Raw genomic sequence first — 14,558 nt, 5'->3', positions numbered from 1 at the left:
AATGGAGGTGAAGAATTGGTTAAAGAGGTCCGCTTTATCCTCTGACGCAACCACCAGATTGCCCAGCGTATCATGCAGGGGCCCCACATTACCCGGCGCCTTCTTCATCCTCCCAATATATCTGAAAAAGGACTTTTTGTTATCCTTAATCGTGGACGCTAATCCGAGCTCTATATCCGCCTTGGCCTTCGTAACAGCCCGCCTGCAGGCCCGAGCAGAGGAGGTACACAAGGCTGGATAGGAACCCTTAGAGCATTTAATCCAGTTCCCTGTGTTCATAAGCATTTATCTCAGGAATCCCCCAAATCATTACTTGGGCCCTCACATAGGACTACAAGGCACAAAGCCCCAGGCATCAGCACTACCCTGTAGCAGGCCACAGGTAAAAGCAAGAGAGACCAGGTCACTGGTAATGCCTGCCCCTGCAGTGTCTGAGAGCTAGATGGTTACTGTACACTCAGAAGAGCTTCAGAAAAGGTTTGTGCTCTACACTACATGAAATCACAGAAAATTTGGATGTGAAGGGACCTCAGGAGGTCACATCTAGTCCAACCCCCTGCTCCAAGCAGGACCAGCCCCAACTACATCATCCCAGCCAAGGCTTTGTCTAGTCAGGTCTTAAAAACCTCCAAGGATGGAGACTGCACCACCTCTCTGGATAACCAGTGCTTTACTACCTTCCAAGTTAAAAAGTGTTTCCTAATATCTAGCTTCAACTTTCCTTGCTGCAACTGGAGCCCATTGCTCCTTGTCCTGTCATCTGCCCCCCTGAGACCAGTCCAGCTCCATCCTCTTTGCAGCCCCCCTGCAGGGAGGTGACGGCTGCTATTCAATCCCCCTCGGTCTTCTCTTCTGCAGACTAAATCAGTCCAGTGCCCTTAGCCTCTCACAACAGTGGAAGGCAAAACCCCACAGTTGAAGCCAGTCTGATGTGAAGGTAAAATTCCCTCCTGACCACAAATATGTGATCAGTGTGACGCTGAGTGGCAAAGCAAGACCCTCTCTCCAGGATGCTTCTAAGGGTTTTCCAAACTCAGCACAATTATCAGTATGTTCCAGTCAAAAGCTTCCAACTTTATCTGTAGCCAACATCTCAATGCTTCAGAGGAAGGGGAAGAAAAAAAAAGATTAGGATTAAAAAAAAAAAAAAGATTGTTTAAAAAAAATAAAAATAAAAGATTGAAAACAGCACCTTTCCAAACCCAGCATAATGCTTTCCTTGCCTAACTGGTGTTTTGGGGGCATGTGTTGCCAGAAACCTCTCATGGTACAAGAGACGTACCTATATGTTCCAACCTGGGGACTAACAGCACAACTCCAACAACTCTGTTGAGCCAAAACTCTCCGTCTTATCACACCATCTCTGCCATTAACTTATCCAGCTGCATCTTAAACTGGTTCAGCATCTCTCTTCCCACTACCTGGTGTGGGGAAACTATCCCAAAACTTTGGCTGTTTAGGCATTTTCTTTGAGTTTGCAATCTAAATGTAGCTGTAGTCCGTGGTACACCTACCCAAGATGTTTACTGTGACGCTGCCTAATTAACTCCACAGCCAAATCTCAGCGTCTACACGTGCGGCCCAGTTAGGCTGCAGGAAATGAATTAACTCCGCCGCAGGTTAGTACTTGTAAACACAAGTCCTGTCCTGAAGCCGAGTTATTTAGTGCACAGCAGTGCATGTATAGACACTGGCTGGGGCACGAGGGGGGTAGCCCTGCACTGGAGTACCTTTGTGCCCCAGCCAGCCTCTCTGCAGCACATTGAGCTGGGCTGGAGCAGCCTCGGCAGGCTGACCCCCCCACAAACCACCTGCCAGCCAGGGCTGCTCATATAAATGCCGCACCCAGGAGCAATAAACTCCAGGTTGATATGCCTCAGAGTTTATTGCTCTGTGCAAATTGCTCGTGTAGATGCACTCAGTGTGTAGCCATTTGATCTTGTGTTGTTTTATTTTTTTCCCCAGCCTAAAAAGCTCCTTCTCTTTCTTCATATTTACTCCATGAATGTACCTATTAAGAGGGAACATACACCCCCTCAATCTCTGATTTGCTAAACTACACAAGCTAAGCCCCTTTCATTTTCTCTGATAAGAAAAAGTCCCCATTCTCTTCTGTTGGCCCTATTTTGACCTCCTCCCAGTGACCAGAACTGCATACAGTATTGCAAACAGGGTCTCACCAGTATATTGCACCATGACACTAGTACTTCCTTGCCTCTACTGCAAATACCCCATCTACTACTTGCTAAGATTGTGTTTGCTTTTTTTTTTTTACAGTATGTTGCACTAGTGGCTCATGGTCATCCTGTGATGAACTACCAACACCCACATGCCTCTTCTTCTCAAAATGTCTCTAGTCTATGCACTATTTTATAGCTCAAGCTCTTGTTATTGGTCACATTTATAGCTCAAGTCCTTGTTACTGGTCCCTAGGTGCATGGCTTTGCACTTCATCCTGTTAAACTTCATTCAGTTCATTCCTCAGTACTAATCTAGCCCTCTTCTATATTGGAAACACCCCTCAGCTTAGCATCATCTACACATTTCATGAAGATGCATCTGGGTCCAGTACCAGGGTTGCTGATGATCTTGTTAAGCAGGATGGGAACGCTTTAGGTAGCATCTCTCCACTCAGATAACTCACCCTCCAAAATAACCTCCCTTTGAACCAGCTCCTTTTCCATTTCACAATTATGACCTTGATCCCTGTCCTCTCCAGTTTGGTCAGTAATTTCCTAACTAGGCAAAATATCAAAAGCAGTAGCCTTAACCAAAAAGCTCATTCCTTGTCATAGGAAGATTAGTGTGACACGATCCTCCTCTGATAAGCCCCCTGTTGTGTTTTGTCCTATTTTCCATTTCTTTCCAAATCTTTAACTGTTTCCTTTGGTATCTGTTATAAGACTTTGCCTCTATTGAAATCAAGCTAAAATCATAGTCATTACCTGTAAATTTTTGATTCTTTGATTTTTTTTTTTTTTTTTTTTGGTACACTCCCAGGGAATCCCCCCCAACTCCTTTTTCAGACATGAAAGTCCTGCTTTTGTTTTGGGGTGGTAGTTCATTTCAACTGCTGCTGAAGAAACAATTATAAGAAATGCATCTTGTATAGGAGTTAGCAGTACCCAGAGCTCATTTTCAATTTAATAGCTAGAAATAGCAGGAAAATCTTCCTTAAAACACTCTGTTTTATTACTTTAAAGCAGTGGCTCTCAACCTATTTGCCATAGTGGGGCACACTTGCAGCTCTCAATGTGTTATGTGCACCGCATGTGCACAACTGTCCTAGTGTGCACATGTGGTTAAATGGTGTATCCATGTAACAGGATGTCACATGAGCCACAGCAGTGTGCTGATTGGGCTGCATGTGGCCCACGCACCATGGGTTGAGAGCCCCTGCTTTAAAGAAACATGGATGCATGTGTGAGCCATCGAGGAATGAGTAAGGGTTCAACTTTCTCACCAAATAACAGGAAACCACTGGTATGATGTGTATTTAAAACAGCTGGACTATTCCTGATACTTGACAAATGTTATTTTATCTGAGTAAGCTTTAAAAAAAAGGACAAGGAAATCTGAAAAAAAAAAAAAATGAAAAAGGGAAAATAAAAGTGTAGAATGAAATACCAACTAGATAACAATAATGTGTTTTAATGTTATCCTCATACGCTATTATATTATTATAACACCTAGAAACATCACCACGCACCAAAACCTTCTTGGGCTCAGGGCTGTGCAAGGATAGATCAACACAAAACAATTGTCCCTAAAAATCTTCCAGTCCATTTTCAAAGATTGGGTAAATGACACCCCTGTCATGAGACTTGCCTGCTGTTTTCCAAGAAGATCTGAACTTTCACCTGCCTGCAAATTGCATGTCAATACTTTATCCGCTCTATAATCTGTGACTACATCTGGGTTGTTTCTCTGTTTCCAGATCTGGATGATCCAATAGTGACAGTTCATCAGAGCATAGGGGAAGCAAAAGAGCAGTTCTACTATGAGAGAACGGTGTTTCTCAGGTGTGTTGCCAACTCCAATCCGCCTGTTCGGTACAGCTGGCGGCGTGGTCAAGAGGTATTGCTGCAGGGGTCCGACAAAGGAGTCGAAATTTATGAACCCTTCTTTACCCAGGTAGGAATCGAGGTACAGTATTTCTTTTTTTTTTCTCCCTTTACACAATGCTTTCACCTTCACTTCCATCTTAAATATTAACCCACTAGGAAAGAAATTCCCTCCTTCCATTTCCAACTGCGCGTGTGTTGCTCTACCCTGCCCACACTTCTCAACGTATCTGTTATATACTGCAGAGGTTTTCATCAGGTTGTTTTGTTTTATGTGTAAGAGCTGGAGGGAATGAGAAGCCAGATGTTGTGTAATATAGTGAGAGCTTGGGATCTAATCCCTTGAAACTCCCCTCCTGCCAGTGAAGATCAACAGGATCATAGGAAAGTAGGGCTGGAAGGGACCTCACAAGGTCATTTAGTCCAGCCCGCTGTGTGGGGCAGTATCGTCTCTGGCTGGACCATCCCAGCCAAGTGTCTGTTCAACCAGCTCTTGACCATTTCCAAGGATGCAGATTCCAGATGTTTTCTAGGCAGCCCGCTCCAGTGCGTGACTACCCTCACAGTCCGAAACGTCCTTCTCCTTGCCAACCTAAGTTTTCTCTGCTATAGCCTGAGGTCATTGTTCCTAGTCCTCTCCCCTGTGGTCACAGAGAAAAGCCCATCTCCACTCTCTCTCTAATGTCCCTTCAGTTATTTGAAGACTGTTATTAAATCCCCCCTCAGTCTTTTCTTCTCCAGGCTAAATAACTCTAGTTCTTGCAGCCTTTCCCAGTACATCCTGATTCCCCGGCTCCTAATCATTTTTTGTTGCTCTATGCTAGCCTCTTTACAATCTCTTGTTGGGGCTGGACTCCATGATCTTCTGAAGTCCCTTCCAGCCCTAATGTCTATGAAATCTGTCCACATCCTTCTTGAGGTGTGGGGTCCAAAACTGGACACAGTACTGCAGGTGAAGAGCCTTTAGTGCTTAATACAGCAGAAGAAACAATCCCCTTGATTTACAAGTGATATTCCTGTTGGTACAACTAGGATGCTGTTGGGTTTTTTGCAACAAGAACACCCAGTTGGTGCATGCTGAGCTCATGGCAACCCCCAAGTCATCCTCTACAGTACCACAGTCTAGTCAATCGTTCTCAAGTTTGTACTTGTGCGTGCCATTATTCCATCCAAAGTGCAGAACTTTGCACAATTTCCCCCGAAGTACTCACTATTAATGGAGACAAGGTTATCTGAGTAATGTGATTTCAGAGCTGAGTGATTGAAGAGCAGAAGCCCCTTGAAAAGTCCAGAAGATTTGTGCTCTGTAGTCACTGCGGTTCTTTGTTATCCGTCCCAGAGACTAATACTATGGAAGAGGCTCTTTAGTCGGTCAGATATAGTTAGTTTAATTTTTCAGATAATGAGACAGCTGCACAAAAATGGACATTCATTTTCTACCCTGAGATCCTTAACAGGCCCTGTCTGGGTTTTTGGCTTATGATATAAAAGCCAGATGCATTTGAGGACTCTAGTCCTTAATATCAAAGGGAAAAGAAATAGTGTTTTAGACCAGTGGTTTTCAACCTTCTTTGGTTTGTGGACGCCCCCCAAAAATTGAATGGAGGTATGGACCCCTTTGGAAATGTTAAATGCAGGTGAAGACCCTTTGGATTGTAAGTGTGGGTATTCAAATAATTTTGATTGATCACAGACATCTATCACGGACCCCTTAGATATAGTGTGCAGACCCCCAGGCCTCTATGGACCAAAGATTGAAAAATAAGCTTTTAAGCTAATTTTACCCCTCTCTGAATTTTATCCCTTGAGAGCTAAATACCCCAAATGAAAGGGAGTGTTTTTCCTGTATGCCAGGTTGGTAATATACCCTACAGGACAGGAGTGTGGATGTTTTTGAGTCTGTGGGAGCATTGTGCATGCCTATGGGAAACACAGCTCTGACCAGTACCATCAGCATGAAAGTGGCATTAAAAAAAAAAAAAAAAAAGCAGCAGACAGTCAACCCCTAACTTAGGGTAATCTTCCCCAGTCAAATGGATGATTTCTCCTGAAAGAATGAGGGGAAAACTCTACTAGTGTAGGATACACTGGGATTGGTGTTAGCTCTGTCCATCCTGGGGGAGTCATTTGCCGAAGGCAAGCAGCCTATTACTTGCTACTTTACTGCCTAGCAGGATGTCACAGTAATGGCTCTTACTGCATGCGATAGCTCAGGATGTTGCCCATCTGTCTATTCCTGATTCAAATGCAATTTACATTGGTATAGAAAACTGATATGGGGTACGCTGGAGTATGTGACCATCTGTCCCCACCCTGAGTGTGTATATTTCTATAGTAGCATTGCAATGTTGTAACACTGATGGTCCAGGAAATGTCTCAGAGGCAAGGATTTTTTGTGATGTCTTTTATTGAATCAACTGTATACATGGCAGAGTGGTTGGATATGCTTTTTAGCATCAAAGGTCCTTCTTCAGGTCTGGTAGAAGCAGATGCATGCTGAGATAAATAGGATCACAGACAAGGAGGGTTGGAAGGGACCTCAGGAGGGCACATCTAGTCCAACCCCTGCTCCAAGCAGGACCAGCCCCAACTACATCATCCCAGCCAAGGCTGTGTCTACTGGGTCTTAACAACCTCCAAAGATGGAGACTCAACGAGGTCTCTGGGCAACCTGTCCCAGTGCTTTATCGCCCTCCTAGTGAGAGAACTGCCTTCCTAGTGTTGTCATACTAAGAAAAAGCACTTCTATCATACTCTGGAGATATTTTTATAAGCATGTTCAGAGAATTTTTTTCTATTTTCAAGTTATTATACTACTCCCTAAACCCTGGTGGCAAGATCAGCAGCAGATATCAACAGGGGTAACTCCTTTGAAGTTGCTGTTGTACAAACGTAAGGATCTGACCCTGATGCCATAGCTGTTTTCCAAATGACCCCAGACTAGCTAGTGTGAAGTGACAGTGCATAGGAAGTGAAATGCTAAAAAAACTTTGGAAGAAGCTAAGGTCTATTGCAATCCTCTTCTCTGATTGTGACTTTTCACCCCCGTTTGAACTTTAAGTTTTGTTCCACATTCATCTGTTCCATTAAAGCAGGGGCTGGGAAAATGGAGAAAGGTGGTTTGCTCCAAAGTGTTTCTACTCATGTATGGATTGGAAGAACCCAAGCTTGTTGGCCATCAAAATGGTCCAATCCAATTTTTGAGTGCATTTGTATTTTTTGAAGACGGTAGAGCAATCCGTGTCCGAAAGGGCAAAGATCCTGTTTCTTTCAGCCAAACGTGAGTGACAGCAGTCCCAAAAAAGAAAAAGTTGGCGGGGTGTATTTTCAAAATTCAAACCAACAGTGAACAAAGCTATAAATGAAAAGCTGCTCAGGAAATCAGTCTCAGAGCAGAGAGCAACCTGCAACTTTCATAAACAATTCTGAGCTAATGATTTGAGAGCACCATCATTTTTGCTTTTTATTATACCTGACAGCTTTATATTGCTAAAATAGCTTGATATTCTACAGAGACATGGGCAGGCTGAAACCTAGCTGAGATGAGAATTAGATTGGGGAAGTAGAGTTATTGGGCTTCTGAAAGCAATGAGATTATTCTTAATTCACCATGTATGGACCTGGGTTAGGGAATCTGCGGTTTGTTTTCTGGGGAAGTGAGCACAGATGTGTAGCTTGGAGTCTTTTGACTGTTTAATTAAAAGTGAGAGGCCTCCTCTGAGGTGGGAATTCTTGACTAATAATGTGGAAATGTTTATTATCATCTCCTTTATGAGATAAGTTCTTAGTGGATGATAAAATATGTCACGTTAAATTACATCCCGCATTTTTCTTAAATATGGTTTCTAGGTTGCAAGGACTGTCCTCTGTACAGTTTTTGCCTGTGTTGAAGTAATGAATAAATCAGATTGTCACGTTAATAGTCAGACGCTTATCCATAACCTTTCTACATTTATTGGAGGTCAGGTTGAATTACTGTATCTTGGTCTGTGTTCACATGAGATGCGATACATGTTTAGAAGAGAACAAAATGTAATTAAAGGTTCAAGCATCATAAATGTCTCTCACATATTCTTGCATAATTGGTTCTCTTGATGGCGTGGTAGGAAACAGCAAGGGCCCGTGTGCAATGGGATAGGAGATATTTGGATTTAAAGTGTCTTGAGATATGCATTTGACAGCCCTTTTCCTGTTGATATGCTTGAGGCTGGATTGTCAGCCCGCTGCAAGGAAAACAAATGCGTGCAATATTTTAACTTCTCTCTGCTATGACAGCCAAAGAAAGAGAGGGAAGAGGGCAGAAAAAGCAATATATTGTATTCACATTTCCACTGTTTGCCCTGTTTCTTTTGACCTTCCTATTTCATTAAGTAATAGAAATCGAAGCATAAGCCACTTGAGTTTAAACATCCCATTATTAAGATGTAACACAGTGGTGGCCTGGCATTTTAGGGACCCTGTAACTCAAAAAATAGCTTTCAACTTTGAAAGTATTTCTTTTAGCAATTCAGTCTACATCAAGGATTACTTAACTCAGCTGCTGTGTGGGAAACCTGCTTGTGTAAAAAAACAGCTGAATTACTGGACTTTTAAATTTTTTTTAAGCTATAAACTTGCTGCACATTTTTTTTCGTCAGGATTTTCATCCTTGTCATTACATATTGTAATTGCACAGTTCAATTACAGGATTACATTTGCTGTATTTACACTAATTATGTAATTAGGCATAATTAGACTAATTACACAAATCAACTAAAATTATTTTTAACAAATCATAGCAATTCACACAACATAATCCACAATGAAGTTGTGGGATCTGGCCACAATTTCGGCAAGGAATTTCCAGCTCATGATTAAACATGCAAAATTCGCCCTGGACCTGATCTCCATCCGGTTCAGTAGGTTCGTTTCCTTTGCCTAATCTGAAGCCCTCTTGGGTTGGCCTGAATTATCCTTCGTTTAAAATAGGGGGTTTTTAGCCTGCATATTTTATTGTTGTGTGCCTTTGGAAGGTCTAATGTGAAGAGTGGATACTGCAGATGCTTAAACAGCTTGTCCTTAATTTTAACCTGGCAGCTTGGGTGGGACTAATTGTATGGTATAGTGTAGCCTGGTAGTACGTGTTTGGTACTGGACTCTCAGGTTGCTTTTAGGCAATTGCTTCCCTGTCCTAGCCCCATGCACTTTTCTTTTATTTCCTTCACATTTTGCTGATTAAGACATGTACAGGGGTCTTGAGTGTTGCCAGCCCATTTGGCCATCCAACCCCTTCTCATTTAACCCCGTGCAAGTGATGTGCATGCCGCCCTTTGGTTTAATTAAAACAATACACCAGGTGGTATTTTCCACAATCAAGTGGAAATCTTATAATAAGAGCTCTCTACTGTTTTCTCTCTCTTTCCATGTGTGGTCCCATTCTTACTTAATTTACTCAGAGTGTTTATACGTGTTAGTGAGGCAGGTGAATAATTATGGCGCTTTAACAATATAGGGCTTAGAGCTCATGTGCTCTGTTTCATTTGTCTGCTCTGTTCCCTTGCTAAGTGGAAGTTACAGTTCTGTCTCCATCAGGTTTAAAAGCTGCAATAGTCTAGTCCTAAAGCAGCATTGGAGTAGACAGGCTAAACGACTCCATGAGTTCAGCCCCTGAACAGCAAATCCCTTCCTAGCCCACCTTTGGCAATGGTTTAATGTTGCATTTGTGCATAACCTGGGCATCCTACATGGCAGAGCCATTCCTTACTATAGGGCCAAAAGAGGAGATAGGGCTTGATCGCACTTCAGCTTCTCCCTGGTAGCTAATCCTCTGTGCGCTCTTCCCCCCGTAGCAAGCAGAAGCTAAACGTCTGTAGCTTTACCCCCTCTTTCACGGAGGAAAGAGGGGGTAAATCCTCTTTCATCAGGATTTGTCGTCTTCTTCTAGTTGGCTGATGTCAGCTCAGATATGCTGGAAGTGGATAGTCTGAAGAGCAGATGCAAAGCTTGAAATATGTTTTTATTTCTGTGCTTAAGATTAATTGTGTATGCATGTTTCAACACAGCTTTATTTTATTTGGTGTATCCGTGGCACGCTGTTGTGCTAACTGAAAGAAAATTACCATAAATATGTTATAGTGTTCAAACGGCCTTGGGTTTTTATTTTATTTTTTTCCCCGTCTGCCTTGCTTCACATTGGCATTTTGTTGTTGTTGTTGTTGCTCCACGATGTCTTTGTTTTTGTTCTCGATTTAAAAGCAAGTCTTTGTATTTAACAGGTTTTCGGGGCGGGGGGTGGGTTCTGATCACATCTGATATCGCTTTGTCAAGGAAACATAAACACCTGGATCTGAACTAACAATAGTCTAAGATTTTGCCTACTTTTTTCATTAAAGTTTTTTTTTTTTTCTTTCCTCCAAATGTTTCTAGTCTTGTTATGCCCAATTCTTATAGCATTTTATATGAAAATCTCCTGCTTAGATACTATAATTTTCTTCAGTTTCTGTTGAAAAGAACTCCTTTATTAAATACTCTGTTTCAGATCATTGCACCATAATTTACATAAATACTGTCTAAAAATAAAATCATCGGGGAAGATGATTTAAAAAGGAAAACAACAGGATTTTTTATTTTATTTTATTATTTTATTTTTTTACAGCAGCTTCTGATTTTTGATTAAGTTGGGGGGTTTCTCAGTGGGTTTACTTTTACCTGATGTGAGGTGCAGTAATTATGATGGCTTCAGAGTTGCTTCTAAAACAAAAGCTTCTTTCCTCTTACTTCCTTTTTTTTTTTAAACAGTAAATGGGGAACAAAAAAATCCTCACACCATTATTTATATGAGACTCTGTGGGCATGTCCACACGAGATGCTAATGGCGCAGTAGACTAGTTCTACTGCTCATTAGTGCAGCACGAAAAAAGCTGCTAATGCACCGTAGAATTAGTCTACTGCACATTGGTGTCACTTAAAAAGCATGCCCCTGCACTAATGTGCAGCAGCACCAATTATGGAGCATTAAGTTAGTACCAGTGGGCATGTATACACGTGCATTTTTGTGCAGGGATGTGCTGGCAATCCAGCGGGTTGGAGCAGACTTCATTAATCGAGTCTGCTCCGCACGTGAGCAGACACGCATTGCACTACGACGCGTGTAGTTGTATAATGACACAAAATGCACGTCAATGCAGAGAAAACAGCGGTGGTGTAGACTAAAGCACCTATGATGTGTTTTAGCTCAACAGTGTCCCACCACCATTTTCTCAGTACTGACATGCATTTTGCTGCTTATACGATGGCATGTGCCTCAGCACCTGCCACAGCAGCATGTGCATGTGTAGAAATGCCCTGTGATTACAGGTACTAAACTTAATGCGTTGTAATTGTGGAGCATTCATGAGTGTGTAGGCATGCCCTGTATGTGGAAATGGGTTAGTTAAAATCAGCCTAGCCGTCTAGCACCTGCATCTACCTAGCCATCACAGTGCAATGCTTTTGTCACCTGGAAGTCTGCCTTTTCCTTTGACTTAATCTCTTCCTTACCTGCCCTTTCTAATGTGCACAGGGGGAAACAAAGATTCTGAAACTAAAGAATCTTCGACCTCAGGACTACGCTAATTACAGCTGCATCGCTTCGGTGAGGAATGTGTGCAACATCCCCGACAAGATGGTCTCGTTTAGACTCTCCAATAAAACAGGTATTCTCCGTAATAATCCACTCTCCCACTTGAGTCCGCCCTTTATGCTGTCTTCCTAAGAAGCAGACTACACAGGATTGTGCTCTTGTTTATAATCTGTATCGCTGCAGGCAGCTGCACCATCTTGCATCTCCATGTGCATTAAAACACTTTAGTTAATGCGCATTAAATCTAGTACTTCCATTGTGAGGTACTAGGAAAATGTGCATTAGCTTATCTAAATGCTCATTAACTAAAGAGCAAGGTTTTTAGCAATGCTTTAATGCACATTAGCAAAAGTGCATGGTGTGTTTGTTTTTTAGTGACACTTTAATGCGCATTAAAATAGGCTAATGCACATTAAAGCACATGTGTAGATGCTCCCAGTATCAGACTGTGTCTGGAAGAGGTGGGAAGAAGTAGCAAATGCAGATGGAGTGCACCTAGATTACGGATTTTGGTTCAGCCCTTGAGACACGAGGGGTCAGCTATGGATTTTTTTACTGGGGTTTGATATTGGGGGAAAATTCAGAAGTTTCCTTATTATTCTTCAGAGCTGCTTTAAAGTCAGTTTATGAAATCAGGTAGGGTTCAACCAGAATAAGGGTATTACTACATAGTGTAGACTCTGGGTAAAATGTTTTCTTATACACCCTCTGGGATCCTTAGAGAGCTGGTCAGGATTTTTCCTTTACAATGTTTTATTGAAACTAGGGCAAAAGTGAAACTTTTCATAGAAGGTTTTGCATTTACCAAACTGTCTTGATTTTATGTTGGGAAAATTGAAGCGATATATTCTGTTTGGGGTCTGGTCAACCCTGATAGAAACATTTCAATGTGTCACATCAACATGGGTTGTGCCAACCCAGCTAGAGGCTCATCTGCATCTCCTCAAGCTCCCTCATTGGGAAATGTAGTTTGTGTTCCCCAGAGCTCCATTTTCTACCGTTGGGGGCTGGACTGCATATCATATGATGCCTCTCTGTCTTTTCGCTGATGGAGCACCATGATGCATGATGGGATTCCCACGACAGTGTTGAATCATGGGAGATGAGAGCTGGTCTACCCACAGTTCAACACATCCCCATTTGATTGTGCAGCCAACCCAAACTTTTTGGATATCTGCACATTACGTCAGGGTCTCCTTTAGTAAAGCATGCTGCTACAAATTGAGAACTGTGAGACATGAACAAAGCTTCCAGTTGAACCTGGATGGAGGTCATCAGGAAGAGCTTGGGTGAAGTGTACTTTTGCATTGAGATTTGCACGTCTTGCATTATTTCTGCTCTCCGGGCTTGGCTTCAAAGCGTTACCCACAACTCCTTTTGGTATTTCTAATGGAAAAATGGAAGTGACATATGTAGTGTTGTAGCCTAAGGGCTCCGTTCTGTTCAGTAGTCGTTGTGTAAAGCAGGAAAGGATTCACTGAAATCTGCATGAGCATCCAACCGGGAGGCTGCAGTCACCTTCAGAGGCATGATTAAATAACTACTGCAATGCTTAATTAAGAACTAATGTACTTTTTAATTGACAAGAGAGTAAAGTCCTCATTTGCTCTTGTATAACCACATAGAAGTTAAGTAGCATTACTCTAGATTTATGTAGAAGAGCAGACTTTGGTTATATGGGTTCTTACAAATCAGTTTTTTCCTGCATATTTGTTGTCTTTTTAGGCGACTTCACACATGTGCATTGTAGAGATATGTCAACAGGAGACACAAAATCTGAAAAAGGAACAGAGTGGCTATAAAGTGGCTATAAAGTGACAAATAAATGCGGTCATTTGTATAGGCTCCTGCTATATTTAATGAATGCAAGTGGTTGCAGGTGAATTTCAGGTCAGTCCTTTATTATACAGTGAAAATGTGTCTTTGGCATTGCCGATGACAGGACTGTTCTTCATGCATCTACTTAAGGGACCAAAAGTGGCAGAAGAGTTTTTGTCAAAGATTATAACAACATTAGAGATATGATGGATGAGAACATATACTTGCTAATGTTGGTATAAGCCACGGGCTTCCATTGTTTTCCTACAATGAATTGGGTTGGTGGGTCCAGAAATGTGTGAGATGTGCAAAGTGTTTCATGATTTGTCAAGTTTGCTTTGACTGAGGGACTCATTGGCAGAGCTCCCTATTGCAGGGTGTGCTCAGATCGGGGATGCTGAGTCTCACTGGCTGGCCTGGCACCCAGAGGATGTTCCAGAGTGGTGCAGGGTATATTATAATTTGTGGTGCACCCCTGTTGATCGACCCAAGTGATTCATGTACTTTACTGGGCACTGGTGAGGCCTCACTTAGAGTACTGTGTCCAGTTTTGGACACCTCACTTCAAGAAGGATGTGGACAGATTGGAAAGAGTCCAAGGCAGAATGTCAAAAATATTAGGGGCCTGGGAAGCAGGACTTCTAGGGAGAGGCTGAAGCAGCTAACAAGTGGTATCTAGTCTGGGAAAGAAGGTGTGTGTATGTGTGGTGGGGGGAGGAGGGATTTGATAAGTGTTCAAATACCTGCAAGTTGATTATAGAGAGGGTGGAGATGGGCTTTTCTCTGTGGTCACAGGAGACAGGACTGGAGCAATGGCCTCAAGCTGCAAAAAGGAAATTTGGGGTGCAAATGAAGAATTTTTGAACTGTGAAGGTAGTCAAGTATTAGAACAGGCTGCCTAGAGAAGTTGTGGAGACACCATCCCTGGAAATTTTCAAGAGAGGGTTGAACAGACATTTGACTGGGATGGTTTTGTCAGGGAAGATCCTGACTTGAGCAGAGGGTTGGACTAGATGACTTCAGGAGGTCCTTCCTACTTTCCCGTGATCTTTTGATCCTATGCACAAGAGTTTGTA

The 14,558-nt window shown here is 42.4% G+C and overlaps 1 protein-coding gene across 1 annotated transcript in view; it reads left to right on the top strand.

Moving 5' to 3' along the window:
- The window catches only part of LOC106723244 (MAM domain-containing glycosylphosphatidylinositol anchor protein 2-like), an 87,401-nt gene that overhangs the window by 59,354 nt on the left and 13,489 nt on the right, over positions 1 to 14,558 (top strand). The window contains exons 3-4 of the mRNA XM_025195099.1: positions 3,938 to 4,134; positions 11,605 to 11,737. Of these exons, the coding sequence (XP_025050884.1) occupies positions 3,938 to 4,134; positions 11,605 to 11,737 (330 nt within the window). The remainder of the gene's footprint in view (positions 1 to 3,937; positions 4,135 to 11,604; positions 11,738 to 14,558) is intronic.

The sequence above is a fragment of the Alligator sinensis genome, unplaced genomic scaffold (genome assembly GCF_000455745.1).
Source record: "Alligator sinensis unplaced genomic scaffold, ASM45574v1 scaffold2072_1, whole genome shotgun sequence".
NCBI classification, from domain to species: Eukaryota; Metazoa; Chordata; order Crocodylia; family Alligatoridae; genus Alligator; species Alligator sinensis.
The sequence above is the reverse complement of the archived record's forward strand: the minus strand, read 5'-3'. Positions and strand labels throughout refer to the sequence as shown.